General features: G+C 38.5%; 1 protein-coding gene across 2 annotated transcripts in view; it reads left to right on the forward strand.

The window, feature by feature from the left end:
• The window catches only part of LOC149278675 (exocyst complex component 2-like), a 74,882-nt gene that overhangs the window by 29,771 nt on the left and 25,041 nt on the right, over nt 1-20,070 (forward strand). The window contains exons 9-12 of one of the 2 annotated variants that reach the window (XM_089501893.1): nt 741-843; nt 1,809-1,959; nt 13,964-14,072; nt 14,531-14,655. In XM_089501893.1, the coding sequence (XP_089358019.1) occupies nt 741-843; nt 1,809-1,959; nt 13,964-14,072; nt 14,531-14,655 (488 nt within the window). Of the gene's footprint in view, nt 1-740; nt 844-1,808; nt 1,960-13,946; nt 14,073-14,530; nt 14,656-20,070 lie in introns of both variants that reach the window. The other variant, XM_089501894.1, reaches the window with a different exon arrangement.

A 20,070-nucleotide genomic window follows, 5' to 3' on the forward strand; every position in this document is an offset into this window, starting at 1 on the left:
TTAAATATAAGAATATTTCTGAACTGAAAACACATTTAGAAATGTATTGGTTCAAGAGGAGTGTAATTTAACAAATTTCAAAAGCAATAAAACGGGGTTATATATAAAATATATATATTATATTTAATATATTATACCGGTATATAAAATAACCCAATTTTTTGTCTATTTTTAGATATAGTTCTTAAATAATTCTGGATGGTGTTTTTTTTACTCCTTTTGTGTTTCTCATATTTTTTTTCCGCTTCACCCGTTTCACCCCAAACTGAGTTTAGGATATCATGTAGTTTTTTTTAAGTATCCCTTTTACTTCTCACAACATGATGTTATAATGATGAAATGACAATTTATGGGGCAAATGTCACTTTTTTTTAGTGCATTATGACATACAGTGATGACATTTGAATTTTTTTTTTATAACATATCTCAGGAGCTTTCCTGCGAACCTTTCACACAATTAGATATTCAAGTAGTCATAGAAAACAGCTTCTTTCTTTCTTTCTTTCTTTCTTTTCTTCATAATTGATAGTTGATGATGTTCCATATTATTAAAATTAATCTGATCCCACGAAGCAGCCCAGGCTCCTGGTGGTAATAGTAGGGATTTTCAGATCAGGTGCTGATCACCTTTCAGACTCCCTTTTTTTAAAAAATAATTCCATTTGCAGTTTCTTGGAATGGACATGATTTGTTTTGTAGGTGCTTTTTGTATACTTAAAACATGTGTTCTATTTCTTTAGTTTACTCTGAAGTGGAAACCCGAATTGAGGCTTTGAGGAAATTACTTTTGGACAAGTTACTAGAAACACCATCTACTTTGCATGACCAGAAACGCTACATCAGGTACCAATTACTACGCAAGTTTTCCTTTTGTTGACCTGCATCTGTGCAATATTTCCTTGCAATCATAATGCAACTAAATGTTGTAGAAGTCATAATGCATTTTTAATCTGGCGAGATCATCACATCCCAACTCGCTGTTTAGTGAATAAACCCAAATGCTGTGTAACATGAAGTTATTTGACCTAAATGAACTCTCTTTTGCTCATCGTGTGAACTTTGATGCAAAACATCTATTAACTGATTACTATTTCCGGTACGCTGTTTCGACATAGCCAGCTCCACCACTGAGATTTGAAGGGAGACCTAATGAGACAGTCCCCTCCCATATATGCACAGAAAGTTCTCCCTTTCAAATCAATGGGAGCGCTTTCCTGGCTCATCTAGCCTGCCCATCTTTTCTTTTCCCATTCAGCTTACTAAATAAACCTAATACCATTTATAGATTAAACTCAGATTTAAATGTATTAGAAATCAACCTTATGTTTTTATCATTAGAGCAGCCTTCTTAACAGACTGTTGTCTGGATCTGGACGAGCATTCCATCCTATTACCTTTTTGTCATGTTGTTAAAATCGACATTTTATGCCATGCCCCTATTTTGTCAATCTAAAGGCTGTCAGTGATAGCAGTGAATTTACAAAGGAGTTACTTTCTGTATGAATGTAATGTATGTTCGCTTCGGCACCTGTATAGTAGACCACATGTAATATCCCTCTCAGTATTACTGGCCTGCAGTCAAATCTTCAGTCTTGGGATTTGTCCATTCAGGACTGAATCTGGATTACTGTATTGCATTGTTTTCACATGAAATGTAAAAAAAATCAATCAACAATATAACCACAAATCACTGTAATACCCATTGAGACATTGAGAAGAAAGAAGCAAGCAGTGCTTTTGTGTCTTCTGCTCAGCTTTGTGGATGCAGCAAGAGGCTGACCTCTGTTCCTCTGTTGTTGTTTTTGCAGATATCTTTCCGATCTCCACGCTCCTGGTGACCCTGCTTGGCAATGTATTGGAGCACAGCACAAATGGATTGTTCAGCTTATGCACAGCTGCAAAGAGGACTATGTCAAAGAGCTTAAAGGCAAGGCCAGCTATATAAATATTTGTGTACATGTGCGTGCTTCTCTCACTCTCCGCTGCTACCTCCATGTTTTGTCTGCCCCATCGCTTTCTCCTTCTTTCTTCATTCTTTCTCTGTCCTCCCTAACGTCTCTCTTTCCCCTACCCTCTTTTTTTCTCTTTGCCCCTCTCTCTGTATTCCCCCCCGATCTATCTCTCTCTCGCTCCGTATCTCTCCCTCATTCAATTTCCTTCATTGTCTCTTTCTTCCTCCTCTCCTTCAATTCTCTTTCTCTCCCTACCTTTCCTCCTTCCACTTTCTCTCTCCCTTTCCTCCTTCCACTTTCTCTCTCCCTTCCTTGTCTCTTCCTCTACTCCTTCCATTTGCTCTTTCCCTCCCTTCTTTCCACTCTGCATTGTCTCTTCCTCACTTCTTTTCACTCTCTCTCCCTCCTCCATCTATCAATACCGCTCCTCCTTCTGTCTGGTCACTATCACCCAGCCACCATCTTCTCTTCAGATGTCACCACACACCTCAGGCTACAAAGCTCTTTGTCGTTCCTGAGGCTCTATGTGTTTGTGCCTGGGGAGCATAGCAATGTATACTGTCCAGGGAAGATATATATGGAAAAGCTGGGGGTCAACTTTTTAAACTGTGCTGTCTGTGTCAGTTGTCCCCAGGTAACACTGGCACACAAAGTCTCACACACACAATCTCACACTAACACAAACATACACACACTACTCTCGCACATACTCTCATTCTAACACACACTCTCGCTAACACGTGCTATCACTGATACACATATAGCCTCACACTAACATTCGCTCTTTCTAACAAACACACTTAAACACATACATTCATTCTAACATTCTAATTACATATACACACACTCATGCTAACGCAAACTCCCTATAACACACACTCATACCAACACACATACATACATACGTACTCTCTCCCTCCCTAAACCATTTACCCTCTTACTCCCTCATCGCCTCACCTTGTTCAGGGCCTATTTTTAATAGATGCTTTCACAGCTAGCAGGTGTGCTTTTACAGAATAAGGGTCTTTTACAGCAGGATAAGATTAAAGTTTTCTACATTTTATATGCATTGGGCAGAAATTGCCATTTTTTAAATGATTAATACTGTAGTAGACTGATTTTCTTTTTGCTTTACATGAGTCACGAGAGTATATGAAATTAAATAGGCCAATAGTTTTGAAAATCGAAAGGTCATGTAACAGGGCAGGGCAACTTAACCTGCTCTATTTCCCTAAATCCTCTCTGGCAGTTTGCCCTGGCAGACACAAACAGGCGCATGCACTGGATTATCAGTCCTAGTCCAGTCATGGGCATGTCATTTACACAAACATCTCTTATCTGTATCCTTCCAGTTTTATTGGACAGCCTAGTGATGGATTGCAGTGGCTAGAGGGGAGCAGTAATTCCAGACAGTGCTGAAATAGGCTTTATGAGATGCAAGGAGGGAGCTGTGACTTTAGTAGTGTGTGTGTCCATGGTCTGGGGGATACTCACCAAATTACAGAAAACCTGTGGTGGTCTGGGAAGGAGAACAAAGAAATGGAGAGTTTAGAAGTCAATCTGTTCAAACAAACAAAAGTACAATAAGGATGATGGTAGCAAGCTAGCGCTAAATGAGGAAAGAAACCACTTAGTGTGATTATTTAAAGGCGATTCTTTCAGCCATTGTATTAAATTTAAGAAATATATTGTACAACTTTGTTTTTCTGTAGCATTTTTTAGAATTTCACTCCTCTTCGAGAAAGAAGAAAGGGGACCATGTTCGAAATCAGAATGTTATTTTATTGAAGTGTCTGTTTCTAATTTAATACAAGGTTGCCAATCGCTACTATTATTATGCTATATTAATATTATTAGTATTACTTATTGATTTGCTTGTTCTGCAACACTTTGTAATGGGAAAACAAGACATAACAAGTAATGCATTGCATAACAATTTGTACTTGCATAAAGAAAAGCTTAGGAGGACCCTGCTCAATCGAGTTTAAAATCTAGAAAGAACGTAGACAAATAACATTTCTCCAGTTACGTGGCACTTCACCAGATAATATAGAATCTCTAAATATTAAATATAGAGACTTACAGATATCCTTACAGAGCTCACAAAGAACCCCCAGCTGAATACTATTAGGACCTAGTACCTTATTGATCTTTTCCCTGTTGTGTGTTGGCCTCCTGTTGGTATTATGACATTTTTTTCAGCTCCTTTTGCCAACAGGCATCGATGAGACTGGTGATATTTAACTAAGGTTGCTTTAATCAAAGATAAGTTACGTAATAATTGAAACATTTCCTTTTATGAAGTCCCCTCCACCTTAAAGGGCACTGCTTACAGAATATAGCTTGTTATATAAAATCCAGTATTTTACATAAATATTAAGACATGCTAAATATCAAGCTATGTATTTACAATGCATAATGTCTTACTAATCCCTTACACTACACAATTTAATACTAGTTATACAATCTTTGCTTTCTGATTCATAAGGCATTGTCCTAGCCGGTCTCTCCGCTCATCCAACGATCTCCTTCTGTCCTCTCCTCTGATTTCTAGCTCTCATGTCCGCTTACAAGATTTCTCAAGGGCTCCCCCGGTCTATCCGTCTCTCCCCCTGCCTTTATTCCTTCAAAAAATCCCTCAAGACCCACTTCTTTAAGGATGCTTATAACATTGCTACCCTTCCTACTCCCTCCCCTGCAATACTTTTACTAGCTTGGCTGGTCTATCCCCAACAGTGGCAATGGAGAAGGTGTTTTACTCCATCTCTGGAGCTGCAGCTTCTCCTAAGCATTTCTTTTTTTTTACCAATTACTTTAATAAGCATTGTTTGTGTGTGAGGCTAACTGGGTCACCAGACCGTCCCTTAAGTATGGTTCAACCTCTTCATGACGGAGGCATTTTTACAGTTGTGGATGACATCATTTTCAACATTTGCACAATGTCCTTGTTCAACTGTAATCTCCCTGTTTCTCATACCAACTATACAGTGTTTTGGGGGTTTTTTTCCAGGACAGCTAGGGCTTTCGTTTTAAGCCATGCTCATCTATATAATTCAGTATTTAGTATGAAAAACATATTTTTAAAAGGCCCCAAAACATTGTTTTACCGTGTTACCCATTATAAATTGTATATAGCTAGTACAAATGAGAAATTAAAACATATATTCATATACTGACCGTGGATATAAAGCAAACATGTAGGATTTTTATTTATTTTGGCAGTTATAGGGCAAATATTAAAAGATGCGCATATTTTTTCCAAATTGTAATATTTTAAAATTTGGTACTTCATTAGCGCTCACAAATCTCAAAACTGCCATACAAAATTTATGTGTCCATCAATCTCATTCAAAGATGGCGTCAAAGTCTGAAAGATTCTCCAAGAGAAGCACTTCTTCCCAGGTATACTGGGACTCTGTAGGTCATTCCATAGCATATGGGCAGCCCTTGAGAAATTTTGTATATTAGATTGAGAGGTGGACATTAGAGCAGAGGGCAGGCGAAGATCATCTGATGAGCAGAGTAGGTTTGTATTTAGAGGTACGTGAGAAGGAATATGCAGAGATGTGTAGGTGAGAGTCAGGGCTTTAAATTGATTCCTGAAATGTCCATGCAACCAGTGAAGAAACTGACAGAAGGGAGAGGTGTTAGTAGAACGATGTGTAAGAAAACAGAGCTATATGTTTGCCGTCATCTCTAAGCAATGAAAGTGAATTCATTTTACGCCGCAGGCAGCTAATGTTTTCTCACATGCACACATCTGTCTATCTGAGAGAGAATGAGATCTGTATTAAATATTTCATTTTGGCTTTTATTTCCACTTTCAGAAATATCTCCTAACATTCCTATGTCTTATGGTATAAACCTACCAATTGTTTTCCTTCTAGATTCTGGCATGCATTGTAGTCTGCTCCAGACATACAGTTCTCAAATATCCAGACCCCCCCACTACATTATGTTACATACATATTTATATATATATATATATATATATATATATATATATATATATATATATAGTAATTTATCAAATAACTTCCTGTTTCCTGTTCTGTTATCTCATACCTAAAAAAGCACACTTTTGTTTTGGGGGGATGCTAAGAGTGTGGCTAGGGGACAGAGCTTTACCTAGACATTTTTTGTTACCTTGATATATTTGAATATTTGATGCATTTATAAACAGAATATTGTGTTTTATTTACATAAATTACATGTCTGCTGTTCCTGTACACATATACACATTATTGCATACTTGTTAAGAAAATGTTCAAAAGAGGGGGAAGAAAAGTGCCCCCCCGCCCCCCAGCATTCAACTTTTAGACCATATCTAAAATTAGACCAAGGTCTCTGTTTCTTTCCTGCCAGGAAAAAGGTTCATGTTAACCCCTTACCAGCATCCGCCAGAAAGATTTCTTGTGAAAACTGTTCAGACTTCAACATTTCTAGAAATGTGAGATCACACTAAAAACAAAGAAACGATAAAACAGAAAATCATTTTACAGAAAATAAAATTACATTTTCTGGTTACATTGGTATACAGTAGCAGTCACATAAGCAGTCGGTAACACAGTAATTGCAGAAAATAAGTAAATAGTGCTATTTTGCGAACATAGCGGTAAAATTAAGTTGGCAATTCTAATTTATTGTTAATCCCCCTAAAAGGCCACATTTAGGCAAACATAGTAGTACATTATACCCAAATTGACAATTCTAATCTAATGTTAATCCGCCTAAAATAAATTAGTTGAAGCTCACCCAGAGCACCATCTATCTTTCTTATGTCGAATAAAGGTTGGTTCATTGAGGAGTATAATCAAGTGTCTGAATATGACCACGGAGCCCAAACTGTTTTCAGGTCTGCTGTAAACTTGAGTGTGTGTAACCATGTGTTTTACTAGTGGTTTTACTACGCATTCATTCAGAACCATAACATTACAACTTTATGCCCCATTATATTGGGGTTTGTTTTCTTTTCCTTTTTAAAATAAAAAATAAAATAAGAAATGTTATGTGAGTAGATTCATAAGACATGTTCGCATGCCTTTGAGTACCGGGTATTCTAGTGTTCATCACTACATGTAAATTTTATCTAGCGCTTATTCCACTCTTCACTTTTAAGGAGTTTTCATTAAAACAAGTAATTCTATAGGAAAACACTCTAAAACTACCTTTAGAAGTATTTTACTCTCCATTTATTTATAAAAACCTCCAAAAAAACTACTGAATATAGTTGGGATGGGTAGGATGTATAGGCAATTCTCTGTGTGCATATATCATACCTCTATATCCACATTTCCATGATTAGACCTGTATTTATAGCATAAGACGCAAACAGTTAAGCCGATGTCAAAGGGGCCTTTTCAACATGTTCTCCAAGCAGCTGATGCTCTTTCATGTGCCCTTACTTACTGTACATCTGGTAAAAGACTTCTTCCAGCTGGGAGCCATTTCATGTCTAAACCACATCCCCGGTGTTTAGTAAGCAATATTCTTCCGACATTGCTAGTTACTCTTACTTTTAATAGGTTGATACAAATGAAAATGTAATTGTGTAGAATACTAATGCTGCTGTGCGTATTACCAATGTGTATGCGACGTCATGGGTTTTCATTCTAAATTCTAATTGTGAGGGTTCTTATTGTTTTTGAAATACAGAGCTAGAAAACGGTACTTTTGTTTTAAACACATTGTTTCAGGCAGCATACAGGTTTTAGTGGAATGTGTACTTCTGTATTTGGAGACACGGGTAGACATGGATAAAATGAGGGTAACGACTGCTTCTTAATTTGACATTTGTTTTCTTTAACATTGATGGCTAAATATAAAAAAGTGATTATGTTACAACTGTTTGTTGCGGCAGCCTTATCAGCATAGTAGCAATAACATAGCTTGGCCATCGGCCAATAAATGAAATGTGTGGGGTCACCTGAAGGATACATTCTGCTACATGCATCACTCTTACACTTTTGCAGCATGTGGCTGCGTGCATCCTTTAGGTGACAGCTCACTGAATGGCATGATTAGCTGCACAAGAAGCAAGGGGGACACATGAAAGGTCTCACCGGGCAATGGTCCACCAGGTATTTGGTTGGATGGCCAGACTAGGCCTGTGTAGAACAGAATTGTCAAGTCTTAAGCACATTTTATGCAAATTTTTCTTAATTTCATTTCTTTGTTGTGCTAAAATAGATTTATATGCCACCCCTTTATTATTTACATTCATAGAGCAGGCAGTCTGTAGACAATTTGTAACATTAAGTCGAATATATTAACCACAAAAAAAGTGCTGGCAGCTGATCTATTGTGATTAGAAAATCTAATCCGTGCAAGTATACGTGATGTCATAAGTGCTAGCCTCTGTAAAACCCATCAAAAAATACATGTAAGATACTAGTGAGCAGAGCCCCCTCACCTGTTTATGTTAGTCAAATTCTTGTGTCATAAGTTACTTATGTCCTGTTTAGGGCTGCAACAACTAATCGATAAAATCGATAATAATCGATAATGAAAATCGTTGCCAACGAATTTCATTATCGATTAGTTGAATCGATTTTTATCGATTATAAAATGAGGGTTTTTTTCAGAGCAAACGCTCTGAAAAATACCCCTCATTATATAAACCGTTTCAGTGACTCACAGCAGCAGCTCCTACTTACCAGCCCCTCCCTGTAATCACTGTGACAACTGGCCCCGCCCCTTCCTTCTCCCAGAAGGCCAGAACCACATGGCTGTGACACTCATCTAACTGTAAGTATAAAATTAATATTTGGGCTGCTGAAAGTTAGGGGAGGTGGGGGTTAATTTAGGGGCAGTTATGGTTAATGGAGTGTTTAGGGTTAATTTAGGGGAAGTTATGGTTAATGGGGTGTTTAGGGCCAGCTATGGTTAATGGGGTGTTTAGGGGCAGCTATGGTTAATAGGGTGTTTAGGGTTAATTTAGGGGCAGTTATGGTTAATGGGGTGTTTAGGGTTAATATAGGAGCAGCTGTGGTTAATGGGGTGTTTGGGGTTAATTTGAGGCAGTTGTGGTTAATAGGGTGTTTAGGGTTAATTTAGGGACTGTTGTGGTTGATGGGGGTCTTTAGGGTTAATTTAGGGGATGCTGTGGTTAATGGGGTGTTTAGGGTTAATTTAGGGTAGTTGTGTTTGATGGGGTATTTAGAGTTAATTTAGGGGTAGTTATGGTTAATGGGGTGTTTAGTGTTAATTTAATGATGAGGACTGAGGGTTAATTTAATAAAGTTAACTTAAGGCGCAGTTAGAGGTAAAGGGGGGCAGACTAAGGGGAATCTAAATCCTGGGGGCAGTGAAGATTAACCCAGTACTTATTTATAAAAGTATGGTGTCAGTGTGCTGTGAACAGGTCTGTGACTCTGAGGGGACTATGAGATATCTGGGGGGTATAAGGCATATCTGGGGAGGATGGAGAGACATATCTGGGGGTATAAGGCATATACGGTATATAAGGCATATGTGGGGAGGGCAGCGTGGCATGTCTGGGAGGCAGTGTGGCATGTCTGGGGAGGATGGAGTGGTGTATCAGGGGGTATAAGGCGTATCGGGCACAGTGGCATATGTGGGGGTAGAGTGGAGTGGAATATGTGGGAGGCAGCGTGGCATATGTGGGAGGCAGCGTGGAGTGGCACATGTGGGAGGCAGCGTGGAGTGGCACATGTGGGAGGCAGTGTGGCATATGTGGGAGGCAGCGTGGTGTGGCATGTCTGGGAGGCAGCGTGGCATATGTGGGAGGCAGCGTGGAGTGGAATATGTGGGAGTCAGCGTGGCATATGTGGGAGGCAGCGTGGAGTGGTATATGTGGGAGGCAGCGTGGAGTGGTATATGTGGGAGGCAGCGTGGAGTGGCATATGTGGGAGGTGGAGTGGCATGTCTGGGAGGCAGCGTGGCATGTCTGGGAGGCAGTGTGGCAAGCCTGTGCTCAAATGTGCATAAATTGGGGGGGCTGGTTGGGAAATAAAGACAAGAAATGCATTTTATCAGTTTGGTTTTTTTTATTCTGCGTTTGTATTTAACATCATTTGTTTATTAAATTATTTTACATAAATGAAAAATGTACATTCATTTTTTTATCCGATTAATCGATTAATCGAAAAAATAATCGGCCAACTAATCGATTATGAAAATAATCGTTAGTTGCAGCCCTAGTCCTGTTTACAGCGCTGTGGAAGATGATGGGGCTATATAAAACAATAAATAATAATGATAGTAACATATAGTGTATTTTTGTGGACTATTTGGAATGTAACCCCTTCTTATGTGTAGCCCACTTTATATTCTGTACAGCTCCATGTGTGTGTTACTTTTACTTTTTATTTTGTTATATATGGGGGGATATTGTGAAAATTAATGTACTTTGCCTTAAAATACATATCAATGAATAGCTTAACGCAGGCATGTCCAAAGTCCGGCCCGAGGGCCAATAGCGGCCCGCGTTCCAGACTGATAAGGCCCCACAGATAAGTTGCCCAAATATAGATCTGTTTTTTTTATATCAAAGGCAGAGTGATTTAACACCTGTTTAGATTTGTCATCCAAGTCACAAAATGAAAAGTATGCCGTTTTCAATAAACTTTGCATAAAATAGTTAATTTGCATTTAATTTTAATGGTTCAAAGAATGTCAGGCAAAATGGTCGGCCCTCGCACATGTTCACTTCATCAAATCTGGCACTCTTCGAAAAAAGTTTGGACATGCCTGGCTTAACGTGTCCACAGAAAAAATACAGGTTTCTCTTGGTAAGGTATAAACTCTTTAAATGGTTGTCTCCTAAATAACTACAGGAAAACCACAAAAGGTGTCCTGGCTTCCCAAGGGGGGAAACTGTGTCCAAAACCCCGGACACTCAAAGTGTTAGCAATCAATAGGAGATAAACATCACATTGTATATGTCCACCATTACCAGCTTGCTGCTGTTAGTCTGCTTGACAGATGAAATACAAAGATGGGCGACTTTAATATTAAATACATGTTAAAATTGCCAAATGTGCCACAGGGGTAATGACTACTGATGTTTAGCGTATCACTGTAGATGGGGCACAAAGAATATTATTTGCTATTTGTTCTATTACAAACATGCATACATTTCAAGAATATGTATTATGACTACATAGTACTAGAGTAAAGTAAACTGCTCTTATACTCAAAACTGCAGATATGACATTGGATTAATAAAATAATCTTATCTATGGATTGTGAATTCATTTTGTAATGAAAAAATAAATATATTTGCAGTACCTTAGAAAATTAATTGTAGTTTTGTGTATTTGCAATGTGCTATTTATTGTAGTGATTGTAATAACAGTTGTCCTTTGGCCCCATTACCACCCAGTTCAGTAGTAGGCTAAATGTAGGCATTCACTAACGTTTCTTTGTGAAGGAATGAACATTTTTCACTCTACCAACAATTGTGACCTGATGTTTTAAACTAATTCTTTTAATGCTAAAGTCCTTTTTTGCATAGTCTGATAGGACCAGAGTTTCTACGCCCAAGGGAAAATGAAATAACATTTAGTCTGTTGACACAAGTTTAATTTTAGACAATTTTGCTATGCTGCCCGATTCTCTCATCTCGGAAGAGCAAAATGTGTTTGTGCAAATGATTCCTTCTATCAAAAAAAAAAAAAGAGGAATCCTATACCATGGCTTTATCCGCACATTTCCAAGTACTGTATGTTTGGTGAACAAGCATCAGTGGGTGGTCAAGCTGCAGCACAGGACAATGACATGCTGTGCACAGGAAAAAATGTTCAAAGGTGTTTAAGGGTGGTAAGGAAGTCAGACAGACCTTACAAAGTCCTGAGGCAAAGTATCACAATTCCCTCACACTACTGTGGGTTATGGGAAAGCACAGTATGACACACAGTTTCATTAAGAGAATACACATCTTCACCTGGTGTCACGTCTGTGAGCACACAGATACCGTAGCAAAGGGGTTGCATAATATTCCATAGTTAAAGTCCCCAACAATATACTGCTGGTTTGGTATCTTGCCTTAAGCATCTACACTTTTTTTTTGGACTAGTTAGGTCAATGGATATTGGGACAATTATTTCCATAAATAACCACCTCAAGTATTCCTTCAAAAAATAAATGGCCCAAAGCTTGGTTGTACAGAGAGTAAGTGGGAGCCATCATGAGATTCCTCTGGGATTATGTCTAATATGATATTTTGGGAGTAGATATTTTTTTTTATAGTAAATCAGTGCTCATTGCTTGTATTCTACCACCCTCTACTGGCCATTTGGAAAGTAACACTCTACCCAATGACATTAATTCATTCCACATGTTTGATGAGTCCTGGGGGGAATAAGTGATGTATCAGTTCCCTAATGCCCTGTTTGACTTACTCAAATCACTAGACAACCAATTAAGACATTAGTTCTAGTTAACCTCTCTTCCGGAAACCAATAAACCCCATAATGTAAAGGAGCTGTCTTCCAATTTCGTTTGACAACTGCAAACTTCCTAATGCAAAGTGTCTCCCAGTAGTCTGCTTTTTAGAACTAGGGTAATTTGTTTTGCACAAATTATTATGTGTGTAATACACAATAGCACTAAACTGTACATGTGATTCTGTATTAAAATACATTTTACTGGTATTAACTCAGTGTTTGCGGTATATTCCATTGTTACCGGTTGAATTTTTTTTTACTATATTTAAAAATGGCAAGGATATTCTTGTATAATGCAATCAATGCTGTGGCCTGGTTTTGTATAGGTAATATGGTAAATTAATTAGAAAAAATATTGCATTATGTTTTAGTAAGTTAAAGAACCAACTGTAAGTTTTTGGACAGAAGTCTGAAAAGTCCCAAATTTAAATAATAAACAAATGTTAAGATGAATGCAAAAAAAAAAAGTAAATGAAGATAAATGGTCACAGAACAGAGACCAGACCAGTCGTGCATGGAAGGAATAAGCTCAATGTCGGAGCGCTAAAAAAAAAAATCAGACTTATAGGACAGTAATGTTTTGTAACTGTGAAGAAACTTAATTGTGAAGTTTCCATTTAGTCTAATTTGGATGCAATACTAGTGTTGATACAATACCCATGGTAGTAGCAGGGCGTGATACAGTATGGCATTAGGGAATATGTTTACGGTATGCTGAAAAGTGTGTGTGGTAGTGTATGGTTAGTGTGTGTGAAAGGTGTGTTATTCTCATTGTAAGTGTTCATGTGTTATTTACAGTGGGGACAGGAGGGGTGACCACTAACCCTAGAATCACCCGAGATTAAAAATGTGTGTGTCATTTTGGAGCCAAAATGGGAATGAGATTAGGATCCACAAAAGACATACATGGAGGTTAAAGCTTGATTTTTGTATATATTCTGTGGTATGTGTATTAGTTGAGACTGGAATTAAACCATACAAGTCATTTCTAGAAGGCTATAGAAGGGCTTGATTGAGTCTGTTGGTTGTCACTTTGAGAATGTTACAGATAATGAAAGAAACATTGTGTAAAAGTATGGTGGATACCCCCAACATGTGTCACCAATGGGGTATTTAGGTTCAATACTGAGAAAATTAATTTAGTTATTAAAGCTTTATGCTAGATGTAAAGTGCGTAATAAATTCCAGCATTCCCGAGTCTCTTCAAAATAATATAATTATATTTATTTCTCCAATTTTGGAATACTTAGGGATGCGCCCTGGAGGCCATTAAATATTATTGTTATTATTCCACATCCTCTACCTATGATTTTAGAGCAGAGGTGTGCTGCACCAGCCCTCGGTGGCGCAAACAGATTAGGAATTCTTGGTACCATTGCTTAAAAACGTGGTTTAGTTTTTATTGAAATGCCTTCAAGTTGGGATATCCATAAATTGTGGTCTTCTTGTGCCCCTCGAGGGCTAGCTCTACACTCCTTTTTATTGTTTGTAGCATTTACTTTTTTTCTATTTATTCAAAAAGAAAATTATGCTTCTGGAATTAATATGATAATTTAAACATGAATGTACCTTTCTTTCCATAAAGGTAATCCAATGCTTCAGAGCCCGTTTCTTGACATGGATAACGATGGACGTCCATCACCAATTGGAAGACTTAGCCAGACGGCATCCCTACAGAGAGGAAGCAGCTTCCAGTCTGGGAGGAATGATTGTAAGAATCCATGTATCCACTCATGTTCAAACTACAGATTTTAAGGCAACGCATAATTAAAAAAAAAACAAAAAAAAAAAACCTTTTTAATTTGTTGTTTATATGCAATTACAATTTATTTTGCTTGGGAGATAGCCACTGCTTCCAATATTTAACGTCAATGTTTTGAAGTATCCTCTTGCAATCTGAAAGTTCATTTTAATCTATTATTGACCAATAGTAAATGTATTATTTACTCACAATCACATCAGCATTTAGATATCTGTTACAGTGGAATGAGAATGTGGAGCTGGGAAATGGTTAATTGAAAACAGAAGAGCGATGACCTAAGATCTGTAAAACCTGTGTAGTGGTTAATACCTACTATTCATTTTGATATATACACTGGCAGACATGCAAATATGCAGTCATTTAGATAGGAACCGTTACTTATCAGATATATCTTTCTTATTTTTCAGCATGGAGATCGAAATCTCCGCATCAAGTGGCGTTCGTTGAAAAGCTGACAAAAGTGGTGGTTGGCCAGCTCCCTAATTTCTGGAAGCTGTGGATTTCGTATGTGAATGGAAGCATTTTTAGCGAGGTATAGTTTGCCAATCTCACTTTACAGCATCCTTGTGCAACATGTTTGCTAGTGTGTTTCCCTGCTTGTTTTTGTTAAGGCAGGTAACACTGCAAAGTTCTACATCTATCTGAAAAAGAGAATGAAATCAATCATTTTGTTACACGTAGTTCATCATAAACCCGCAAAGCATTACGAGGAGGTATATATATGGCGCTTGGTACTTGAATCATTGGTAACATAAGGAAACCTGCTTTAGGATCGCGTCAGTGAAACCACTTTTTTATGTATACTGGAGCCCATACCAGGGACTGGAAGTCTTTACTGGTTGATTTTATTATGACAAGACTTACCTTGTCTATACACTCTTAAGATACACCGTTACAAAAATCACATTCTCTAGTAGCTGTTGATGAAAACCAGCCACCACACACACTGCATACAGTCATATCCAGTGATTTCATTCACATTTCATCTGTCGCTTTTCCAGTTCTTGCATTTTACAGCTCAGTATAATAAATATGCTATGGTGTTTATAGATGAAACACCCACCTTATGTGTTCTATGGACTTGCATGAGTAATGCATCACTTTTGTCAAGATGTTCCTTCCCCTTGTTGGAGACAAATTCAGGCCTTGGTAAGAGTAGATGAAGGGAATGCAAATTACTTCAGTATAGGAAACATGCTGGTTTTGCCCCCTTCTCGATGCATTTACCCCCTCCCCTTACTATTTCCAATGCAGGAGATATGTTCAGCTGAACACATCTCCTAGCATTGTGGCATGCTTATTGCCAGTCAGCTGCAGCGCTAACTTGGTGAACATAGGGAGAGGGGTCTAATGAGACCCCTGTTCACAAGCAAGGAAAACGCTCTCATCCATGGGAGTGCTTCCTACCACTGATTGGCTGCATGGTAGGACCACAGAGAAAACTGTGAGATGCAACTTTTCCCTAAGGTTATTTTATTTAATTTTAACCTTTTAAAGAGTGCATTTGAAAGTACCAATATCACAGAATAATTTAATATGCATTCTTTGATGAGGCTCTCTAGAGCAGTAAAGTCTCTTTAAATAAAATAGTCCTCTTAAATGATACTGTTCCAACTATTCTTCTGAATGTGACTCTTTTCACATTCTTTGTAATGCAGTATTAGAACCTACTGTTAAATAACCACACTCTTCCCAGAAGTTATTTTTCCATCAGACAAAATTCATAATTTTTTTTCCAGAAACACTCCTGACTTGTGGTCATGTGACCCAAAGCAGTCACTGATATGTTCTTACTATCATATCAAAAAAGCTTTTTTAAAAGTTCCTTTTATGTGAATAAACATTCAGGGGGAAAAAGTGAATAAAACTCAACTAAAACACCACTATCTAGATGTATATTATTGAAAAAATAATCTTCCCACATACAATCTTAACAGGTACCATTTTTAAGTTTTATTTAGTGTTTGGGTAAATCTGTTGTTTGGATAAAATGTGTATGGTCTTTATATTTCCTTATGTTCTTTTTTTCATGTTCCTGCAATGTAGTTGAATTGCTAGCCTCGTGAAAGGGCTTCTTTGTATAGTTCTAGGCAGCCAGACAGTGTCAACTTTCCTCTACATAGATGAGTCTTTTCCGTTCAACTTGTGCAGATGAGCCAGTGATCTACTCTCAGTGTGGGCTTATTCACATCTCGTTTTTTGCTACATTCATTATAAGTCTTTCTCTTATATTTGTTTACTTTTTCAAATGCGCTGCTTTTATGGTGGTTTTCCCTAGTATTGGGAAATTAGAGTGGCTATGATGGAAGAAGTGTATCAATAAATACACTTAAACCACTTTTTCTACTGATAATGGCTAATCTGGTGAGCAAAGCACTATATAATAAATAATCCTCTAGGAACCATCCAATCATTTTGAATTTGCTACGGAATACATATACACATATGTATGTATAACTAATTTTTTTCCTGTGCACAGACATTTCAAATCCAAATGTATGTAGCAGTGATTTCCGTGTGAAATATTTGAGTTAGCTTTAATTTCTAAAAAAATATCTGTATATTAGTGGATACCGTCCAAATCCAACCTCCATATAACTTGCAAATATAGGTAGTACTGTGTGTAACTTTGCCTTTTTTTTCTGAAAATGAGTCAGATTCTTTTAAATCATGAAGTCAAAAAGTAGATCAGTTGGCCTGATGACAAATAAGAGTGCTTTTGCATGTGAGAGAAACTTTCGCATTACTTGATGAATTTAGCCTTGATTCATAAAGTCTGTTGGCTTCCTAAAGCTTTAGAAACCAACCTTTAAAGCAGGTATTTACTCATCCGCCTATGCCTGGACAATTGAAATTAGTTATTGTTAAAGTGCTTACAGTTATAACCAGGTTTAACCCCATTAGAACCACAGCTTTTCTTTACGCTACAGGACTATTTTCATAGTTTTTACTATGTCTCATTTAGTGCACCTATGCAAATTATGTATTTTTTTTGCAGGACAAGTAGGTCTTTTTTTAAATCATATTCATATGATTTTTTTATGAATGAAACGGCTAGTATAAATCTAGATAAGTCTAAATAATAAATAAATTTAACCAGTCATGGATCAGCCAGCAACAGCGATGACTCTACAATTACTGGTCATGTAGGAACATCTTTTCATGAAGTACCTGGTACATCATTGGTCACAAAGGGGTTAAAGCTTAAACGGACGGTTAGATTTTCACACATTTAGCTGTTCCTTTAATAAATGAAGGACTTAATTATCAAAATTACTTGGCGTAGAATCTCAAGTATAATATGCACAATTTACTCCTTTTTCAAGGGTCCTAAAAAAAAGGGGGTACATACTTGATACTGGGGAAAAAAGCGTACCTCATTGATCATTAGAAAACTCTTTTGTATTATGTTAGCACAGCTAGACATTTACTTGTTTTCTATGAAAACAGCTCAGTGACCCCAAACATGGATCCTCCTGTCTCTCCCCCCCCCCCCCCACTTACCGGTGCTTCTGAGTCCCTGGTGTGTAGCCGGGGCAGCGTGTAGATGTCTACGCGATTCGCGTAGACAACTTACGCTGCAGCCGGAAGGAGGTGTGGCTAGCAGCGGGGGTTGTCTTCGTCCATCGCGCAGACCTTCCCCGGCTGTCAGAGAGAACAAAGCGGGGAACTCTGATCTCTGACAGCCGGGGAAGGTCTGCGCGATGGACGCAGACAACCCCCGCTGCTAGCCACACCTCCTTCCGGCTGCAGCGAATCGCGTAGACATCTACACATTGCGCTGCCCCGGCTGCATGACAGAGGAGTCAGAAGCACCGGTAAGTTGGGGGGAGCGGGGGAGTGTTAAATGGGGGGCATAAGGCATTTCTGGAGCCAGAGTGTTCTATGAAATGCCTTTTAACCCCCTTAATGCCACTCTGCCTCCAGAAATGCCTTTTTAACTCTGTATACGCCACTCTGCCTCTTGAAATGCCTTAAACCTCCCTATATGCCACTCTACCCCATAATATGCCTTTTAACCCCCTTAATGCCAGAGTGACATATAGGGGTATAAGGCATTTCTGGAGGCAGAGTGGCACATAGGGGGTCAAAAGGCATATCATGGGGCACAGTGGCATATAGGGTTAAAAGGCATATCATGGGGCACAGTGGCATATAGGGGGTATAAGGCATTTCTGGGGCAGATGTGCATAACTGGGGGAGCAGGTTGGAAAATAGAAGGAAATAAAACCAAAATATTTTTTTCAATCATAGCTTTTATTAAAAAAAATAGTTTACATGAATTAACATTTACTGGTAAAACTTTTTTCCTATAGGGTCGTCTTATATTCAGGCTTTTTCTTTTTTTCCTAAATTAATATTCAGATTTGGGGAGTCGTCTTATAATCAGGGTCGTCTTATAATCGAGCAAATGCAGTATTAAGGAGCAGTTAATGGGGGCTTTCAGCTTCCCAAGTAGCAATATCCAAGAAATGTACAATTCAATTTTAATAATGACCTTCCTTTTCTATGACAAACACATATTTTGTGCATAAGTTCCATTTGCTTTCATGCACTGGCACGTAGTCTATCTAGCTTTTTTCCATGGCAGTGACAATTCAAGGGTGGTTATTGGGAGCACAAATACCCAAAATCTGCTGCCTGACTGAGGCTTTTAAGACTGAAATCCATATTGCAGGAAAATTAAAATCAATAATTCATCTTAGACGTCCGTACTGAGGAACCGTTCATTACAATGTATTGGTTGGCTAACAGGAGTATGTAAAATTATAAAAAAATCTAACTTTTTTATTCTTTGTCCTACTAACAAGTACTGAAGAAAGCACAAATGCAAAGTATCCCTTCCTCCTCTCATGAATCTTAGTTTGGTACCATTGCAGTTTTTCTGGTTATCCTCTTTTATTCAGATAAAAATAGTTATAACATGCACAGGCTGTCCACAGGGTGTCAGTAAATACATAAAGTATATCTTCTGAATAGAGAATGGTACTTTTCTATGAAAATGGGAGATATTTAGGTTTTTATCACATCACCATTTTACTGTAATTTGACTACATGTAAAGAGCTGAAATAAAGTTAATATTTGATGTTGTACATATATGATGAGTTTAAAGTTTCCTGTATTTTTAGGGACATAGTACATAAACTGTTCCACCTTGACAAAGCATAAAACATATCCATAAATACACCGATCAGCCATAACCATAACGAATTTTAAAATGCCGCCCACCCTTATCTACCCTTCCTCTCCCTCCGTCCCTGCCGCCCCCCCCCCATTATGTACCCTTACCCCCCCCCCCCCCGTTGTACTTACCTTTCAGCAGTCCTGCGGCAAGTCTCCCTGTTCGGTCTCGATAATGAGGTAATCTTCCGGCACTCAGCATTACAAGCCGGCACCGAGACCGAACAGGGAGACTCGCCGCAGAGGAGAGAGAGAGGGGCGCCGAGCGGGTACTGACAGCTCGGTAAGCGAAAACCCTCTCTCTCTCGCTTTAAAAAAAAAAGCGGTTGCCCCACTCGGCTCCATTGTCGGGCCGGCCCTGCCTGTAAGTTGCGAGGTGGGGCCTCCATGAATCGGACTTGTTTGTTTAGCAAATCCCACAGATGATCGATTGGATTGAGATCTGGGGAATTTGGAGGCCAAGTCAATACCTTGAACTTGTGTTCATCAAACCATTCCTGAACCAGTTTTGCTTTGCGGCAGGGTGCATTATCCTGCTGAAAAAGGCCAATCTCACCAGGAAATACTGTGTCTACGAAAGGGTGTACATTGTGTGCAACAATGCTTAGTTAGATGGTACGTGTCAAAGTAGAATCTACATGAAAAGCAGGACCCAGGGTTTCCCAGCTGCCCTCGCCAGCTTGCCTTCTTCCCATAGTGGATCCTGGTGCCATGTGTTTTCCAGGTAAGCAACACACATGCACCCAGCCTTCCATGTGTTATAAA

This window comes from Sceloporus occidentalis, unplaced genomic scaffold, assembly GCF_023333645.1.
Source record: "Sceloporus occidentalis isolate IW3139 unplaced genomic scaffold, rSceOcc1.0.p SCAF_186, whole genome shotgun sequence".
In the NCBI taxonomy this organism is placed as follows: Eukaryota; Metazoa; Chordata; class Lepidosauria; order Squamata; family Phrynosomatidae; genus Sceloporus; species Sceloporus occidentalis.